This window comes from Taurulus bubalis, assembly GCF_910589615.1.
Source record: "Taurulus bubalis genome assembly, chromosome: 16".
NCBI lineage: Eukaryota > Metazoa > Chordata > Actinopteri > Perciformes > Cottidae > Taurulus > Taurulus bubalis.
The window spans coordinates 17,575,715-17,589,968 of record NC_136604.1 but is presented as its reverse complement, the minus strand read 5'-3'; the positions used below and the strand labels follow the sequence as shown (position 1 = coordinate 17,589,968).

The window sequence follows — 14,254 nt, the reverse complement described above, 5'->3', positions numbered from 1 at the left end:
CCCTTCATCGTTATATTAACAAATTCAGAGGACTAGCTTTTATAAATTTGTAAAACGTCTGCTACTTTTTGAAGGTGTCATCAGAGATAAAATACATTAGGTGATGCCACCGAATCTAGCGGACCCAGATGGATAGTCTTTTCAGGCCTTCCCCCGTTGTGTGTGTTAAGTTTACAATGATCCCAAAGCCTTGGCAATGCAGGTACGTGTGCTGAGGGCCAGATGGGTACAGACAGAGCCCGCTGCATCAGGATGCCTCAATTTGGCCAAAGACGACAGATCTTTCTGGCACCGGCTCAAAAGGAAAGCAACCTGGTGCGTTCGCTGCGTTTTCTCTCTTTACAATTCCTCATCAACTCGCAGGCAGGTCAGTGTGAAGGCGCACTAGTCCCTGTCAAATACACAGACACAGAAACACCCAAACCGAAACAGAGAGATTGTCTCCTCTCGCTGTGCTACTGTGACCGCTCAGTCATTCTTTGGGGGCGTCCAGTCCAAACAAAACCCGACCAGCTTCCGGGCGCTTCGCTCAACAGCTCACCGTGCTCGGCTGCTGTTTGCACACAAAGTCTGATATGAAGTCGAACTCGTTCTGTCCCAGGAAGAGCTCGGGCAGCTCCTGAACGCGGTCCAACCCAAACTCCAGCACCAGCGAAGTCAGAACCTCCTCGTCAATCAGATCCATGTCCATGCCGTTTAGTCCCAAAGGGCCGCCGATGTGCTGCATGCCCGATAGCTGGGCCGGACCCACCCGGTACTGAGCGCCATTGGGCATGTGGTGGCCGTTGGCCAGCGGGTGTCCATGATACTGAGTGTTGAGTTTCTGCAGGTGCATGCTGGCCATGAGCTGCTGGGAGGTGAGGTTACCAGGGATGTACTGCTGCGGGTGTCCAACCTGCTGCTGCTGCTGCTGCTGCTGCTGTTGCTGCTGTTGCTGCTGTTGCTGCTGCTGTTGTTGTTGCTGCTGCTGCTGCTGCTGCTGCTGCTGCTGCTGCTGGGGATGCATGTGATGGTGGTGCTGCTGATGCTGCTGCGGACCCTGGCCATTGTACATCATGTTCCCAGACATCATCTGGTGGTGGTGGTTGGCCATGGGAGCTCCGCTCAAGGGGCTGACCATCCCGCCGGGTCCCACCATGCTCTGCCGCTGTCTCATGACGGCCTCCATGTTGTTCTGAGGGTTCCTGCTGTAGTGCATCACCTGGCCGTTGGGCAGAGTGCGCATGCCCGGCTGGCCGTTGTGCTGCGGAGGTCCATTCATGCCCATCCTGAAGCTGTGGGTCATGGGCATCATCATGTGTTCAGCCATGGCTTCTATTGCCCTGAAAAACAGATTTTTGAACACATCCAATTAGATTATTTAATACAACACATGACACAACTTAAAATACACCAGAAATGAAAAAGGGCAATCCACCACTTCACACTTGGAGTTCAGGAAGAGTGCTTCTCAGCCCGTACACATCTTTTGTGGCTCTGGAAAGAGCTTACTCAAAATTTAACAAGATAACCTTGGAGTAGGTCTGGGCAAGCAGGTAGGTTGGGACAATTCGCTATTAGAATAGTTTTATTTCTCTTTTCTTCCTCCAAAAGACAGCCTCAAACACGATTTAAACATTTGTCTTAGGACTTTGTGTATAAGACAGTTGAGCAGAATAATAAAGCCCTGCGGCACCTGCAAGGCTTTCTTTGCCATACATATTTAACATACAAATAGCTTGAACCAAGTAGAGAATCCACTTTAAAAAACTAATCCATCTGCTTCTGTTATTTGTGTTACTTGACAGAGCCTTAGCCTGATATTTGCAGAGCGCTTACTAGCATTAGCTACCCAGCAGGTAGAGGCAAACTGAACTGAGTAGAATCTGCACACTGTTCCATCCACTTCCATAAAAGGCCTTTTCAAATTTGACCCTCTCATAGATGCAACTGTTAAGATCCAGATAGCCGGCTAGCCATCTACAGGACAGTTGTTACTCCAACCAGCTATCATCTACTCAAAGTAACCTTTTTGTGCACGTTCTAATAACTAGATAGACACTGTACATATCGTACTGAAACTAAAAATTCCCTGATGATGCCGTTAAGGTTGTCTCTGTTTGGGCTTGAGACTTTTTGGGGTTTTTGTGTGCGGAAAAAGTCTTTATACAAACTTTAGGTGTAAAAGTATGTGAACATTTAGGAAGCAGGTGGGTCTAACAAAAGAATTCAGTTGCATTATAGGAAGTGTAGAATCTGGTGTTTTTTAGATTTTGACCCATTCTCGAGAATACAATTCAGGATCTCTCAGTCTCTGCTTCCATTTCGACTCTTGTGAGTCCAGCCAATTTTACAGAAGTGCAACACTAAATCGCTGCCCTTTTAAAAAAAGCCATCAAATAAACCACAGTTCTTATGAGAACAAGCACTTCTTTCTGCTGAAACTCATCACCCTCCTCCCCAGTTTCTCTATCTGTATTTGAACCACTTCCAGTCACATCGAAACAGTGCCTGTAAAAAAAAAAAAAAAAAAAAACCATCTCAAACCTCCAACATGATACCATCAGTGAGTTACCACTGGGTATCCAACCAACGAGGGAGGGCAGCAATACCCTTGCAGCCAAAAGGACGCAGAGGAATGCTCCTCCAGACCACACACACACCTCTCAACACACACAGCACACACTACCTCCGTCTTCCCATAGTCATTACAAAAGATCTCCAATTAAGATTACCTACAGATTGACAAACAGATCCTGCTCACGCTGAAGCTGTAATTTGCTGTCAACGTGATTGGCTTATAAAATTGATGCCACTATTGTATCCACTAAATAGGATGATTATTAAAAAAAAAAAGAAAAAAAAAAGACATCCACAGCGAGCAATGCCATGGATGTCTGCTTCTGTGTGAAAACAAAAGACATTTCAGGCTTTTTAAATCCCCCAAAAAATGAACTCTGGTGGTGCCCCTGGCTGCTTGTAGCCATTCAATTCTTTTAGTGCTGATAAAACAAAACACTTTCCCCACCAATAGCCTCACATCCTCCTTAAGATTCTGCTCTTGTGTTACCTAATTAAACCCCATCTGACGAGCCTCTTTGCAGATACCATTCAGTTAAATGACACTTTGCAAGCAGATAGTCTGAGGGAGGATAATAATTGCTGACATTATTACACAAGCACGAAACCTCTTCTTCTTCTTTTTTATCCTCGGGGACTGTGCATGTGCGCTATTTGACATTCGAAGCCATAAAGCCGCCACTAACATAATAATAGGCAATAACGCCGCACGAGGACGCAAAGTGACGCGGTGAAATGGGATAAGCAGAGCCGGCCAGCGTGTTTCTATCACGGAGAAGCAGCATGAAGGCAGGCAGCAAGCAGCCGCACAAAAAAAACGGGTGAAAGTGCTGCGTCTCTCTACCTGTTTAGTGAAGCAACAGAACACGACACCTACCCCGATGTATTAATGTCGAATCCGTACGGAGAAGTTGGATCGGTGCCGGGGGTTTTGTTTCTCCAGCTGATGCTCCGGCTACATGCAGCCCTGCGGCGGATACGAACTCTGCGGCGTCTCGGCAGTCAGAGGAGTTTGTTTTCTGGGTCAACTCAGGGATTATATGCATCTATAAAGCACTGAGAGAGGGAGAGGGAGAGAGAGGGAGAGAGATAGCGAGAGGAGGAGCTACCGTCCTCTCCGTCTTCTTTGTTGCCATTGGTCCTCCCCCTTAATCACTGTGCAAAGAAACATCCACTAACTACCTCCACTGATCCGCCGGAGCAGCAGAGCTCCGCGCAGCCGCGCGCGCTCTCTGCCCTGGAGAGATTGCACTGTCTCTATATGCTCCAATCCCAAATGATCCATACTCTCTTTAAAAAAGCTTTGAATGTGTAGGGATCACCTCTGCTATACTGATGACATCATATTTTAATGAGCTGCATCACACTGGAACATGTATTTGTGCGGCGCTCTGTGGGTGTATATCATAAATAAAGGCCTATGATAATCATTTGTCATTTATTCAATAATGTCTTTATATCAAAATGTCATAAACCTGACGGACCGTGTCTCCAAACATATATGAATATAAACCACTCATTTGCACTAGCACATTTGGAAAGGGAGTGACTATATGTGGTAGAATATGCACACTACAAAGTTGCATCAGTTCATCAACATGAACATTTGTTATAACAGTATCTATAAAGTCACACAATATTCATGTATCCATAGCTGTCAACGTATTACATATTCCTTACAGTATCTGCCTTTGGCAACTAAAGTGTGTTGATTGAACACCTCCAAGCGCTTGGTTAAAGGTATACTGGATTTCCTTAAAAAGTAAAATATAGACTCACACAAAAGTAATCCCAGCAGCTAACAGTGTCTGGCTTCAACTTCAGGTTTATCAGAGCTGACTAACGACTGGAACATAAGGGACCTGACAATGAGCTAAAAGACAGAGAAAGAAAACCCTCCATGGAGCTGTGCAAAAGTGCAGGGCATGGTGATAATTATGTGTGACTTATTTCACAATACTTAGTCATTTGATACATTGCCAAAATATAATATTGACAAGTGCAGCTTCAACCAACAAGTTGTTATAGCCTAAAACTGGAATTAAGGTTATCCAAAGATACTCCCTGCCAAGCTACTAAGGACAGGGTGTTATTAGCTGCAGAGACATGCAGAGGAGTCCACGCACATCTTGTGTAGGCTGCAATTGAAGTGAATGGGTGAACATTCATAGGGTGAAAGTGTAATGTTGAAAAGAATCCATATTAAACAACGAATGGACTTGGGGGGAAAACTATTGCCGGTGAACACAATACATGCAACAATTTCACTCCTCTCAAAGTGTATTAGGCAAAACCCCCTAGGAGTGAATACATGTTATTTTTAGAAGACTGCATGAGCCAAAACCAAAAATGTGATGATGCGTCAGTATTCCCACTAAGTATAACTCAACATTCAAAGTGACAGAATGGTAACTTTGGAGAAACCCCGAACATTGAGAAGGGATTCTGGTTATGTCCGGGGGATTTTTTGGCAGAAATTCCAATTTCCAACAGCTCATGAAAATATCCAAATATTTGTACACTTTTCAACAATTTATATGTATACCAAGTGCAGCTCCAATATCTATGGTTCATGTGTCAGTCAGATTTGTACAAATTCAAAGGCAAGACAACATACAAATGGTGCTTTCATGTCAACTTTTGAAAGATAAAGAAAAAGACCTTATCAGAAAAATAAGAAATTCTACTCATAAGCAATAAAATGCCTATTGGTCAATTCAATCCACTCAGGGGTTTTGTTGCACCCGCCTTACTTGATCTCAATTTAGCTTTTCTAAGGTAAAGGGAAAGTTTGACACATATTAAACCATATTAAATCATGAAATCAAAGAGTAACGATTGACCTTGTTTGCAGATGTCTTGTTAACAGTTTTACAGACGTCTCTTTTATGAGTCATCGGACCACTCAAAGCGCTTTATGTCACCATTTATTTCAACATTTAACCATTCACACATTCATACACTGACACACATTCATACACTGACGGCGGAGGCGACCAAACAGGGTGCCTGCCAACTGGCTCGTCTGGATCTAATCAAAGGCCTCGACAGGAGTGATTTGGGGTTCGGTTTCTTGCCCAAGGACACTTTGGTGGTCCGATTTCTGGCTCCTCCATGTCAATCTAATGGACGAGCTGCTCTGCCTCCTAAGCCACAGCTGGCCCATTATAATGGTGGTCTAGTGGATTTTGTGGTCACAGTACCACAGTTGGCCACTGGAACAAACTGGCAGCAAGACTTAATTGCCACACTGTATCCAGTGCTCTAAAAGTGAAACTCCAGCATTTGTACCCTTCAAAGTGTGTTTCCAGGTGTTGAGGGGAAAGCCTTTTGTGTCTCCAGTGGGATCTGTGTGAAGTCTGAAAGATTGCCTCAAGTGACGTCACCTGAGTCGGCATCAGCTGGGACTAAAGTTTAAAAAACGCACACAAATCTCCGACCGAACTGTTGGCGGACAGAGTTGCACTGTGGGTAATGTAGGATAAGGAATGCGTGCCAATCCTTTAATACTTTAACACAAGTGTGAAAAGCGCTTTAGTCAAGCTAGAGGTAAAGCTCTCCTCATGGGTTTACTGTAAAACATGCCTTGAATGAGTCCATAAAGTAGACATTTCTGTTCAGTATGACGTATACCTGGTCTTACTTCATGTGCATTGGCCACAACTACAATATGGAGATTTAACGAAAGAGCTCCAGTCCACTCCACTGAAGCACGTGTTAAAAACATGACACCTTGTTCTTTGCAGCACGGTGGAACTGGAACCACCTCCACCCAACTCCGGAGCAAGCAAACATCAGCCAGGCCTTTTGTTTTGGCCTCCCTCCCTGTGTGGAGAAAGTCAAACCCCCCCAGCAGGAGCTTGGTATGTATTCCTGTTGACATACACACACACCCTCCGCTGCAGAGGAATGTGTCCTATTTTTGGGCCCCTGAAGTCAGCCAGACTTCCAGCCTCTTTCTAATGCCGATTCACTTGACCATTGTGTTTTTTTTCTCTTCTCTTTTGGGAGTATGCTGTGTGTTTTGATCCGAGCAACAGCCTCCTCCATTTATTTACAAGGAGTTGTTCTCGAGTCGGGCTGTTGTTCATTCGGCCAAATACAACTGTACTTTGAATTTATGATTTTGTGTGATTTTGTGTGATTTCCAGCAGTTGCATTTTCATTACTAAATACTACTAAATTCAAGTACAATTATGAGGTACCTTACTCCTTTTTTTGCTTATCTTTGCTTGAATAATTATTGTCCTTTATCGTCCGCTAGCAGTTTCTTTTGAGAGTAGCATTTTAAATACAAAGCATATGATCAGTTTTAAAATATAATGTATTGTTATAGATTAAACTACTACATACACATTTTCTTATTTTCTTAATTGCTTAATGGGAAGATTGATTTCACTCTCTTGTCTGTAGACTAGTCTAAATATGAAGCTCTGGCCAGCAGCTGCTTAGCTGAGCTGAGCTTAATTGTTTTAATTTGGGAGATTAGTTTAGTCTAGGATAAAGACTGGAAACAAGGGGAAGCAGCTAACCTGGCTCGGTCCAAAGAAATCTGCCGTGCACGCTCATTAATTAGCACCATTTCATAACTGGCATGTCCTGTGAAGACTTTACTCAACCAATATACTCATTGCATCCAAGAAATACACCAACATTATCCCCTCCACAAATGATGCTGATTGGCAAATATTTGACCTTTTGGTTAGAGCTCCATTTCCTGTGTTTATGCTCAGCTAACTGGCTGCTGGCTGGAGCTTAATATTTAGTGTGATGTCAATTTCCTCTCTCAACAATAGATGTAAATTGGGTAGATAGACTTATTTTATTTCTTGCCTGAGGAGAAGAATCATACAATTTCCACGTATATATATGCTTAGTATAAAGCCAGCAGACGGTTAGCTTTGCTTAGCAATAAGACTGGACACAAAAAACAAAAACAAATCATGTAAATAGCTAACATGGCTCCTCCCAAAGCTATCAAAATCCGGCCAAACAAGCACCTCCAAAGCTCACTCAGTAATGTGTTGTATCTCGGTTGTGTTTATCTATACAAAAACAGAATCGTAAAAAAAATGATCAAGATCATTTGCCTCTGAAGTTACTGGTGGATTCTTGTCATCTTTAGACATTGTTTCCTCCTGTTTCCCATCTTTGTGCTGAGCTTAAGTCAGCCAGCTGTTAGTGGTAAGACATGTTGAACGTTTCCTTGAAGTGTAAATTTGAAATGCAGGACCTCTACTTGTAATGTAAAATGTCCTTTCCTTGTTGCCATAGGAAAACACATCAGTCATGTCTGCACTGCGCTGCTGAACGCTGTCAAATGCTGTCAGACATGGCTGCGTGTAATAATGTGACAACCCTTCAGACTACTCTGCCTATTTGACCTCATCTGCCCGCCTGAGAATTATTTGCTGGTCCGAATGAGATAGAAAATGTGTTCCGACAGTAAATCAATGAGACCGTTACTCTCCCTTATTGATCATTACTCATAAGCTGCGCTCCATCCACATCATGACTCAGTGGTTCTACATACAAATCCTTCACTGCCTCATGCCGGCTCATATTAACAAGAGCATAGTATTGCGTGTGAACTGCGTGCCACATTATGTAATGACCACAGCTTATATGCAAATGTAGGAGGATGGATTAGATGTCATTTGTTTATGTGCAACGGCTAGAACAAAGGCAACAGCACTGATTCACTTTCTCTCTCTCGCTTGTTTTCTTGTTTTACCCCCGCAGCACCGTACGGCTCCAGGTTTCGTATTACTCACTGCTTCTTGCTCCCTGTTCTTCCCGGACCCACGGCCCGAATCCTCACACTGTCTCTACTTTGAATGCTTATTTCCAATAAGGGCTTTATGTATTGTCACAACATGATTAATGCAGTTTTTGCAAAAGGCAATTACTGCCAGCAGAAGGGCAAAGCCACACACGAGGTAATCACAACAGACCACTGCTAGAGCTGCTGCTCCCGCTCTGCCACTTGCCCTCATCCAGTCAGAGAGTACCGCAAAATAGATTTGTAAAAAGGTCATTGGAATAAATTGCTTCTTAGGTACAGTAAAATGTGTTTCTATGTGTCCTCAGACAACTTAAACTGCCTCTCAAGTCATTGAGCCGGCTGAGTGTCATATTCATTATTTATGACATTTCTGATAAGAAAATGATGGGTTTTTTCACATTTGTTTATGCACTGGGCACTGGACCATATGATATTCATAAGATGTTTGTGGGAAACAGATAGGAGGCGGAAATCCAGTTTTATTAATGTTGTGAATTATCGACAATATGCTTTTTTGAAAAGGAATCTGTTTAAAAAAATGCTGAAAAACGCAACAATTGAATCAAACCATAATCTCCAAATCCTTTGCCACGTTCAAATGATAAGGGACGGAGGGTAAAGATGGCCTAACCTCCCATTGCTCTGATTTATGAGCATACACAACGTGAAACAGCTCAAGACAGTTGATTATGTAATTGACCTTTTGCTAATTCCCGCCCGTGGAACACAGACCAGCCAATCATAGCATGGCATTGTCCAGCTCTGACCGGTGTCTGACAACTACAGGGCTCTGCTCCAAAGACTCATGCAATCATTTCAGATTGCCTTCATTTCCAGGCTGGTTTTGTGAAGTCATGGCTCAACGTTGTGTAATAGTGATACTTGTTACCCAGACAGGTTTGAAGGAGATGTTACGTTTCTATGTAAAAACCCGTGGAGCCAACATTAGCAAAGTACGTCGCAATACAGTAACTAGTGTGAGAACGTCTATGCTACGTTAGCTAATGAAGGTATACTAGATGTCTGCTGTTTTGAGGTTTACAGCAAAGAAAGACTTCACAGGTGCAGCGTTGTTCTTCTATTTCATTGTCTTCTGTCTAGACTGCCAAGTCATGTGGTGGTTCACTTTTACACTGTGATCTTTAGCTTTAGCTTCCATCTTTTTACCTTTTAACCTGTTTTCACTGCTGAATCAGTTTGGCACCCAGGATATATACTTCAAACTCTGCTTCTCTCTGAAATCACTTCCCAAAAGTAGATCATATTGATGCAGGAAGTGTATTTAGTGACAGTGTGGGCTCCAATTCTAGCGCTGACAGCTTGATGGAGTAGCAGCGGGTGGCGGGTGGAGCGAAGGGTCAATTGGATTGCATGTAATTACATTTGGTCATGTACTGATATGCAGTTGTTTTTTTTAATGGTGACTGGATTGCTAATACTTGGCTCTGTGAGATAAAATATTTAGGCCACCCTGGGACACACTTAAACCATGATTCATGAGCCATATGTTTGACCCGATTAAAATACATTGGAATCAGTCATTTTCACTTCCTTCCTCATTGAGTGTCCAACAATAAAGGGCGCCTCCCCTTCGCTTTCCGTTCCCTCCTCTCGCTCTCGTCAGTAGGGAGGGGCGTTCCACCTGCTGCTCCAGGTAGTAGAAACAGGAGCATATGTTGTTTTATTAGTCTGTGTTTGTGTGTGTGCAACCACGTGCGTTCATGCATGTGTGCTCGAGGTGCCGTTTCTCTCCTAATGTTTGTGTGTGCATGGGAGGGGGAGGATCTCAGATTCCTGGGTCTCTTGGTGTGAGCTGTGTTGTGCTCCAGCGGCTCCATTTGGCCAACAACGAACCACCCCCCTCTAACTTCCATTAGACAACCTTTACCAGTCCTGCCTGCCAAGATCAGGTCTGATTCTGTCAACTATTTGCTTAGTAGATAAATATGAGACGGTTGTAGACATGTGACAGGCATTAACACAATGCAACTGAACACAAAAACTGCAACAGGAAACTGGTGCAATAGTGGTTACTCTCTCAAACAACTTCCCCTTCAAGACGAAGAGACACTGACAAATCTTCATCTTGACAAGTCATTTTATCAGATATAAAGGATACAACTGTTACATCATTTTCATTATTGTTGCTTTATGGTGAATTAACTTTGATTTTCTAGAACCTGAACTCTTTTCACTTATATTTGATGTGTGCGGCCTCATTCTTCTATGTTGCAAAGAGTCTGTTAACTTAAAATGTTTCATTTGCTTCTGTAATATCTAGCTATGCAGATCTGTCTCCCTTCAATAATGGAGGTAAATGGTATCTGGCTTGTGCTAATTTCTTTTCCCAGAAACCATGTGCTCTTAATAATCCTCAGAATACTCGTTCAACAGTTTCATAGGATCTATTGCTTTAATAGAACGCAGTTATTCGGAAAACTGTTCACAGCAACAGGATTATTAGAAGAAATCAGTGCATAACTTTATGCAGTAGCCTCGAGTCATGTCACAAGAGTGGTTTTCACCCTTGGGCGTCAAATACAGATCATTTAGCAGAGTAGAGTAAGTAGACGTTTCTTGCATGCCGATGTAAACCTTGACAGTCACTAGAAGCACGATGAAAACATTTGGTGTTAAGTGATAGGTAAAACACGATCCGAGCGCACTTCGTAGCCATGTTATTGTATTACTGGGAGTGCAATCAGCTTTTTAAATGTGTAGGATAAAGACTTCAGACTAGGGAAAGTATGAGCAGTAGGATAAAAGGAAAACAATGATTACACAGGGCGATGCATTCTCATGAAAAAAACAGACACAAAGTAACTTCTAAAAGTCTCAATAAGTTAGTTCCCACAACTGAACATGTGACGATAACATTCAGTCATCCTGTCACTGAACCACATTGTTCAGAGTAATCTGTTTTCTAAAAGTATTTGCAGAGCAAGATGCCACTAGAGGTAAGTTGTCAAATATGTTTTGTGTAATTTGGGTGGAAAGAGCTTTTAAGAGAGTAGCAAAAATGATGAATAGCAGGCAAACAAATGACATTTGAGCATTTCCTCTGCTTAAAAGCTTATAATTACATGTGCTTATGTTTTCTTGACAAAGGAAGTAGTGTGATGTTGTTATCTCACCGTTAAACTCATATGATTGAGGTGAGGGTGGATCTTTCAGTGTGCAAAGCATGTGATGGCAACATCAGAGGTCACAAACTGTCCTTTTCCATTTCTTCTATGTGTATGGATAAAACAAACACACTACGTTGGGTTGATTATTGAGCTTTCAAGTGAGTGGTGTATTTTTTTAAACTTTGGACAGAGCCAGCGAACTGTTACCCAGCTTCCTGTCTTTACGATAAGCCATTCACCATCAGATTGTGTTCTCTGTTTGTATAAAAATAGCAAAAAGGGTATTTCCTTGTTTTTTACCGAACTTAAACTTCTTTTACAGCTAAACACAATGCACCAGTAGGTCTAACGGATCAGCGCTGCTCCTGGATCAGTCATGTGAATCAATTCAAGATCCTAACTCGACACATATTGCTTGGTCAGGACCGTAGGCGTCACTTTCTAACATGCTGTGTATTCTCGTACACCAGTCTCCTGGTTGAAAGCCCTGTCTTTGTTTGATCCCACCCACCCACTGTGGGTTCTTTGGTCTTTACACAACCTCATCACATTCCCGGAGCCAAATAATTGTGTGGATGGGTTTACGTTGTCGTTTTTTGAAAGCCTTGAAACCGTCTCATACGGACTCGGACAAAGCGTCGGTATTTGAGCCCCTGTGAATGAGAACTTGCTGGTCATTTTGGAAAGTGATCTATTTAGTCCCTTTTTGGTATGAGAACCTGTTGAGAATGACAACAACCCCATGGCACTTGTATTTTCCATTGAACTGAGAAAAAGTACAGTTTTAGCTCTGATAACTGCCTGTGGCTCTGTTGACACTGCGGGCCTTCACTGCTTCTGCCGGATTCTTTTGGATGACTATTCAAATCTATTCTAGGACGCAACCCGTATCTGATAGCAATGTGAGCTGACAGCAAGGTCCAGCAGACCTTGCTGTCAGCTCAGGGTAAGAAGAAGAGATGTCACATTTGGTTTTTGTACCTATGTTAGGTCTCTACTAAGAAGTCAAGAAGTCTTTGGTTAAAAGTAACTACAGGTATTGACTGATTCAAAGTGTGAGCCCATACCAATCGTATATCTGTCTGGCTTTGGATCGGCTTCTCTTCAATGCTGATGCTGTCTCAGCCAAACCGACAGTTTTGGTAAAAGAACTATGATTTATGATTATGCTTTCATGGAAATGCCAACAAATTCACAAATGGAGCATACCTCTGGATGTGTTTGCTCTACATGTTCTTGTAGACCAGACTGGAATGAAAAAATGTGACTGTGCAGCTTTACAATATAAAATCTGTATAAAGCAGTCCAGCCAATCAATGCGCCTTTGTGAAATGTTTGGCTCTCAGCGTGGTGACTGACTTGGTGACTTAACACAGCTAATAAGCCCCAACAGCTTCAGCCAACTCTCCGGCTCTCCGTCCACTTAATGGCCAGCACTGTCAAAACAGCATGTGGTCAACTGCACACATTTGTGGGTCAAAGTTCAAATTTTTGTGTGCACATTTCCTAATCCACTAATCACTGCAGTTCCATTGCACTCAATTTAATTTTGTCGTTTTAAATACTTCCACAACAGGAGAAACAGGAAGTGGGAGTTTGGCAGTTTCCATGTCAATACAGACTGAATGACTTGTGACCATGGACATTTTTTACAGTGTAGTGTGCGTGAGTAATTGAGGCACAATGTGCCTGTTTGTACACAACCATCAAGACTGTCTTTTCATACTGCGTTGTGTTAATGCTCTATGAGTCACTGCTGCATGGTGTCCTCTATTGAAATACTTGTTTCCTACAGAGACGCACAGACAATGACGATGACGCTGTTGTCACAGGAGACAGACATAATGTACGACGCGGGTCTGATGAACATCGGTCAAGCTTGTGCCAGAACCCTTTATATGACACTACTGTCACAGGTTAACCTTCTGTCACACAGACTCCATTTCACAATGTTATTGCGAACCCAGAGAATTACACAGAAAGACATTACATGAACAGCAAATATAGTTTCTCCACACATTCACTTTCTCTCTCTCTTTCTTTTGCTATTTTTAAGATAAGATAGGTTAAGATAGTTGATTACATGTTTAAATGTGAGTGACATTAAAAAGTCCCACCCCTAATAAAAACATAATGAACAGGAAGGCTGAGGTGTGCGACGACACATTGACTGATTTAACAACTCTGCAGGTTTACGCCTTGTCCCTGTGTCGTTCTAAATGGAGTATTAGTATCTGAAGATTATGGCCTTCGCCACAAATTAGATGATATGATAACTGCATGATTGGACCTGACATTTCCACCAGTTATCCTATTTCATCATCTAGGAAACCTACCAGAAGCGACAAACAAAGACAATAGAGCTCAGTTGAAATCTGCATCTACTTCTTTTAGTGTTTTTTTTTTTTACAAACATGTAATCTCTCTTTTTTGTATTAGCCGATTTAGCCGACAAAAAATTGAAAAAAAACCTTTCACAGGAAAAAAAAAAGGAAGAAACCTTCGGGAGAGCAACAGAGGAGGATCCCTCTCCCCGGATGGACAGAAGCAATATATGTCATGTGACCAGAATGAACAACGTAACAGAGTTACAGCACATGTAATGAATATGACAGAAATTATTATTATTATTTCTCCTCAAGGACAGTAAACAGAACACATGGGCCTGTTCAGCGCTGTATTCAGAGCATAACTAGATATTTAGGGCTACAGTACAGCCACGTTAAGTGCCATAAACAACCTACACAGTGGGAGAGCCTCTTGTCATAGAGCTGCTAGTTCA

The 14,254-nt window shown here is 42.5% G+C and overlaps 1 protein-coding gene across 1 annotated transcript; it reads right to left on the bottom strand.

Annotated features, from left to right (window-relative positions):
- Positions 1-226: 226 nt before the first annotated feature.
- On the bottom strand, positions 227-3,486 carry cited4a (Cbp/p300-interacting transactivator, with Glu/Asp-rich carboxy-terminal domain, 4a). Its single transcript, XM_079231677.1, has 2 exons — positions 3,437-3,486; positions 227-1,322 (listed from the first exon to the last, which is right to left on the bottom strand). Exon 2 carries the CDS (start codon positions 1,307-1,309, stop codon positions 530-532), a length of 780 nt encoding a protein of 259 aa, XP_079087803.1. The 5' UTR covers positions 1,310-1,322; positions 3,437-3,486; the 3' UTR covers positions 227-529.
- Positions 3,487-14,254: the final 10,768 nt, after the last annotated feature.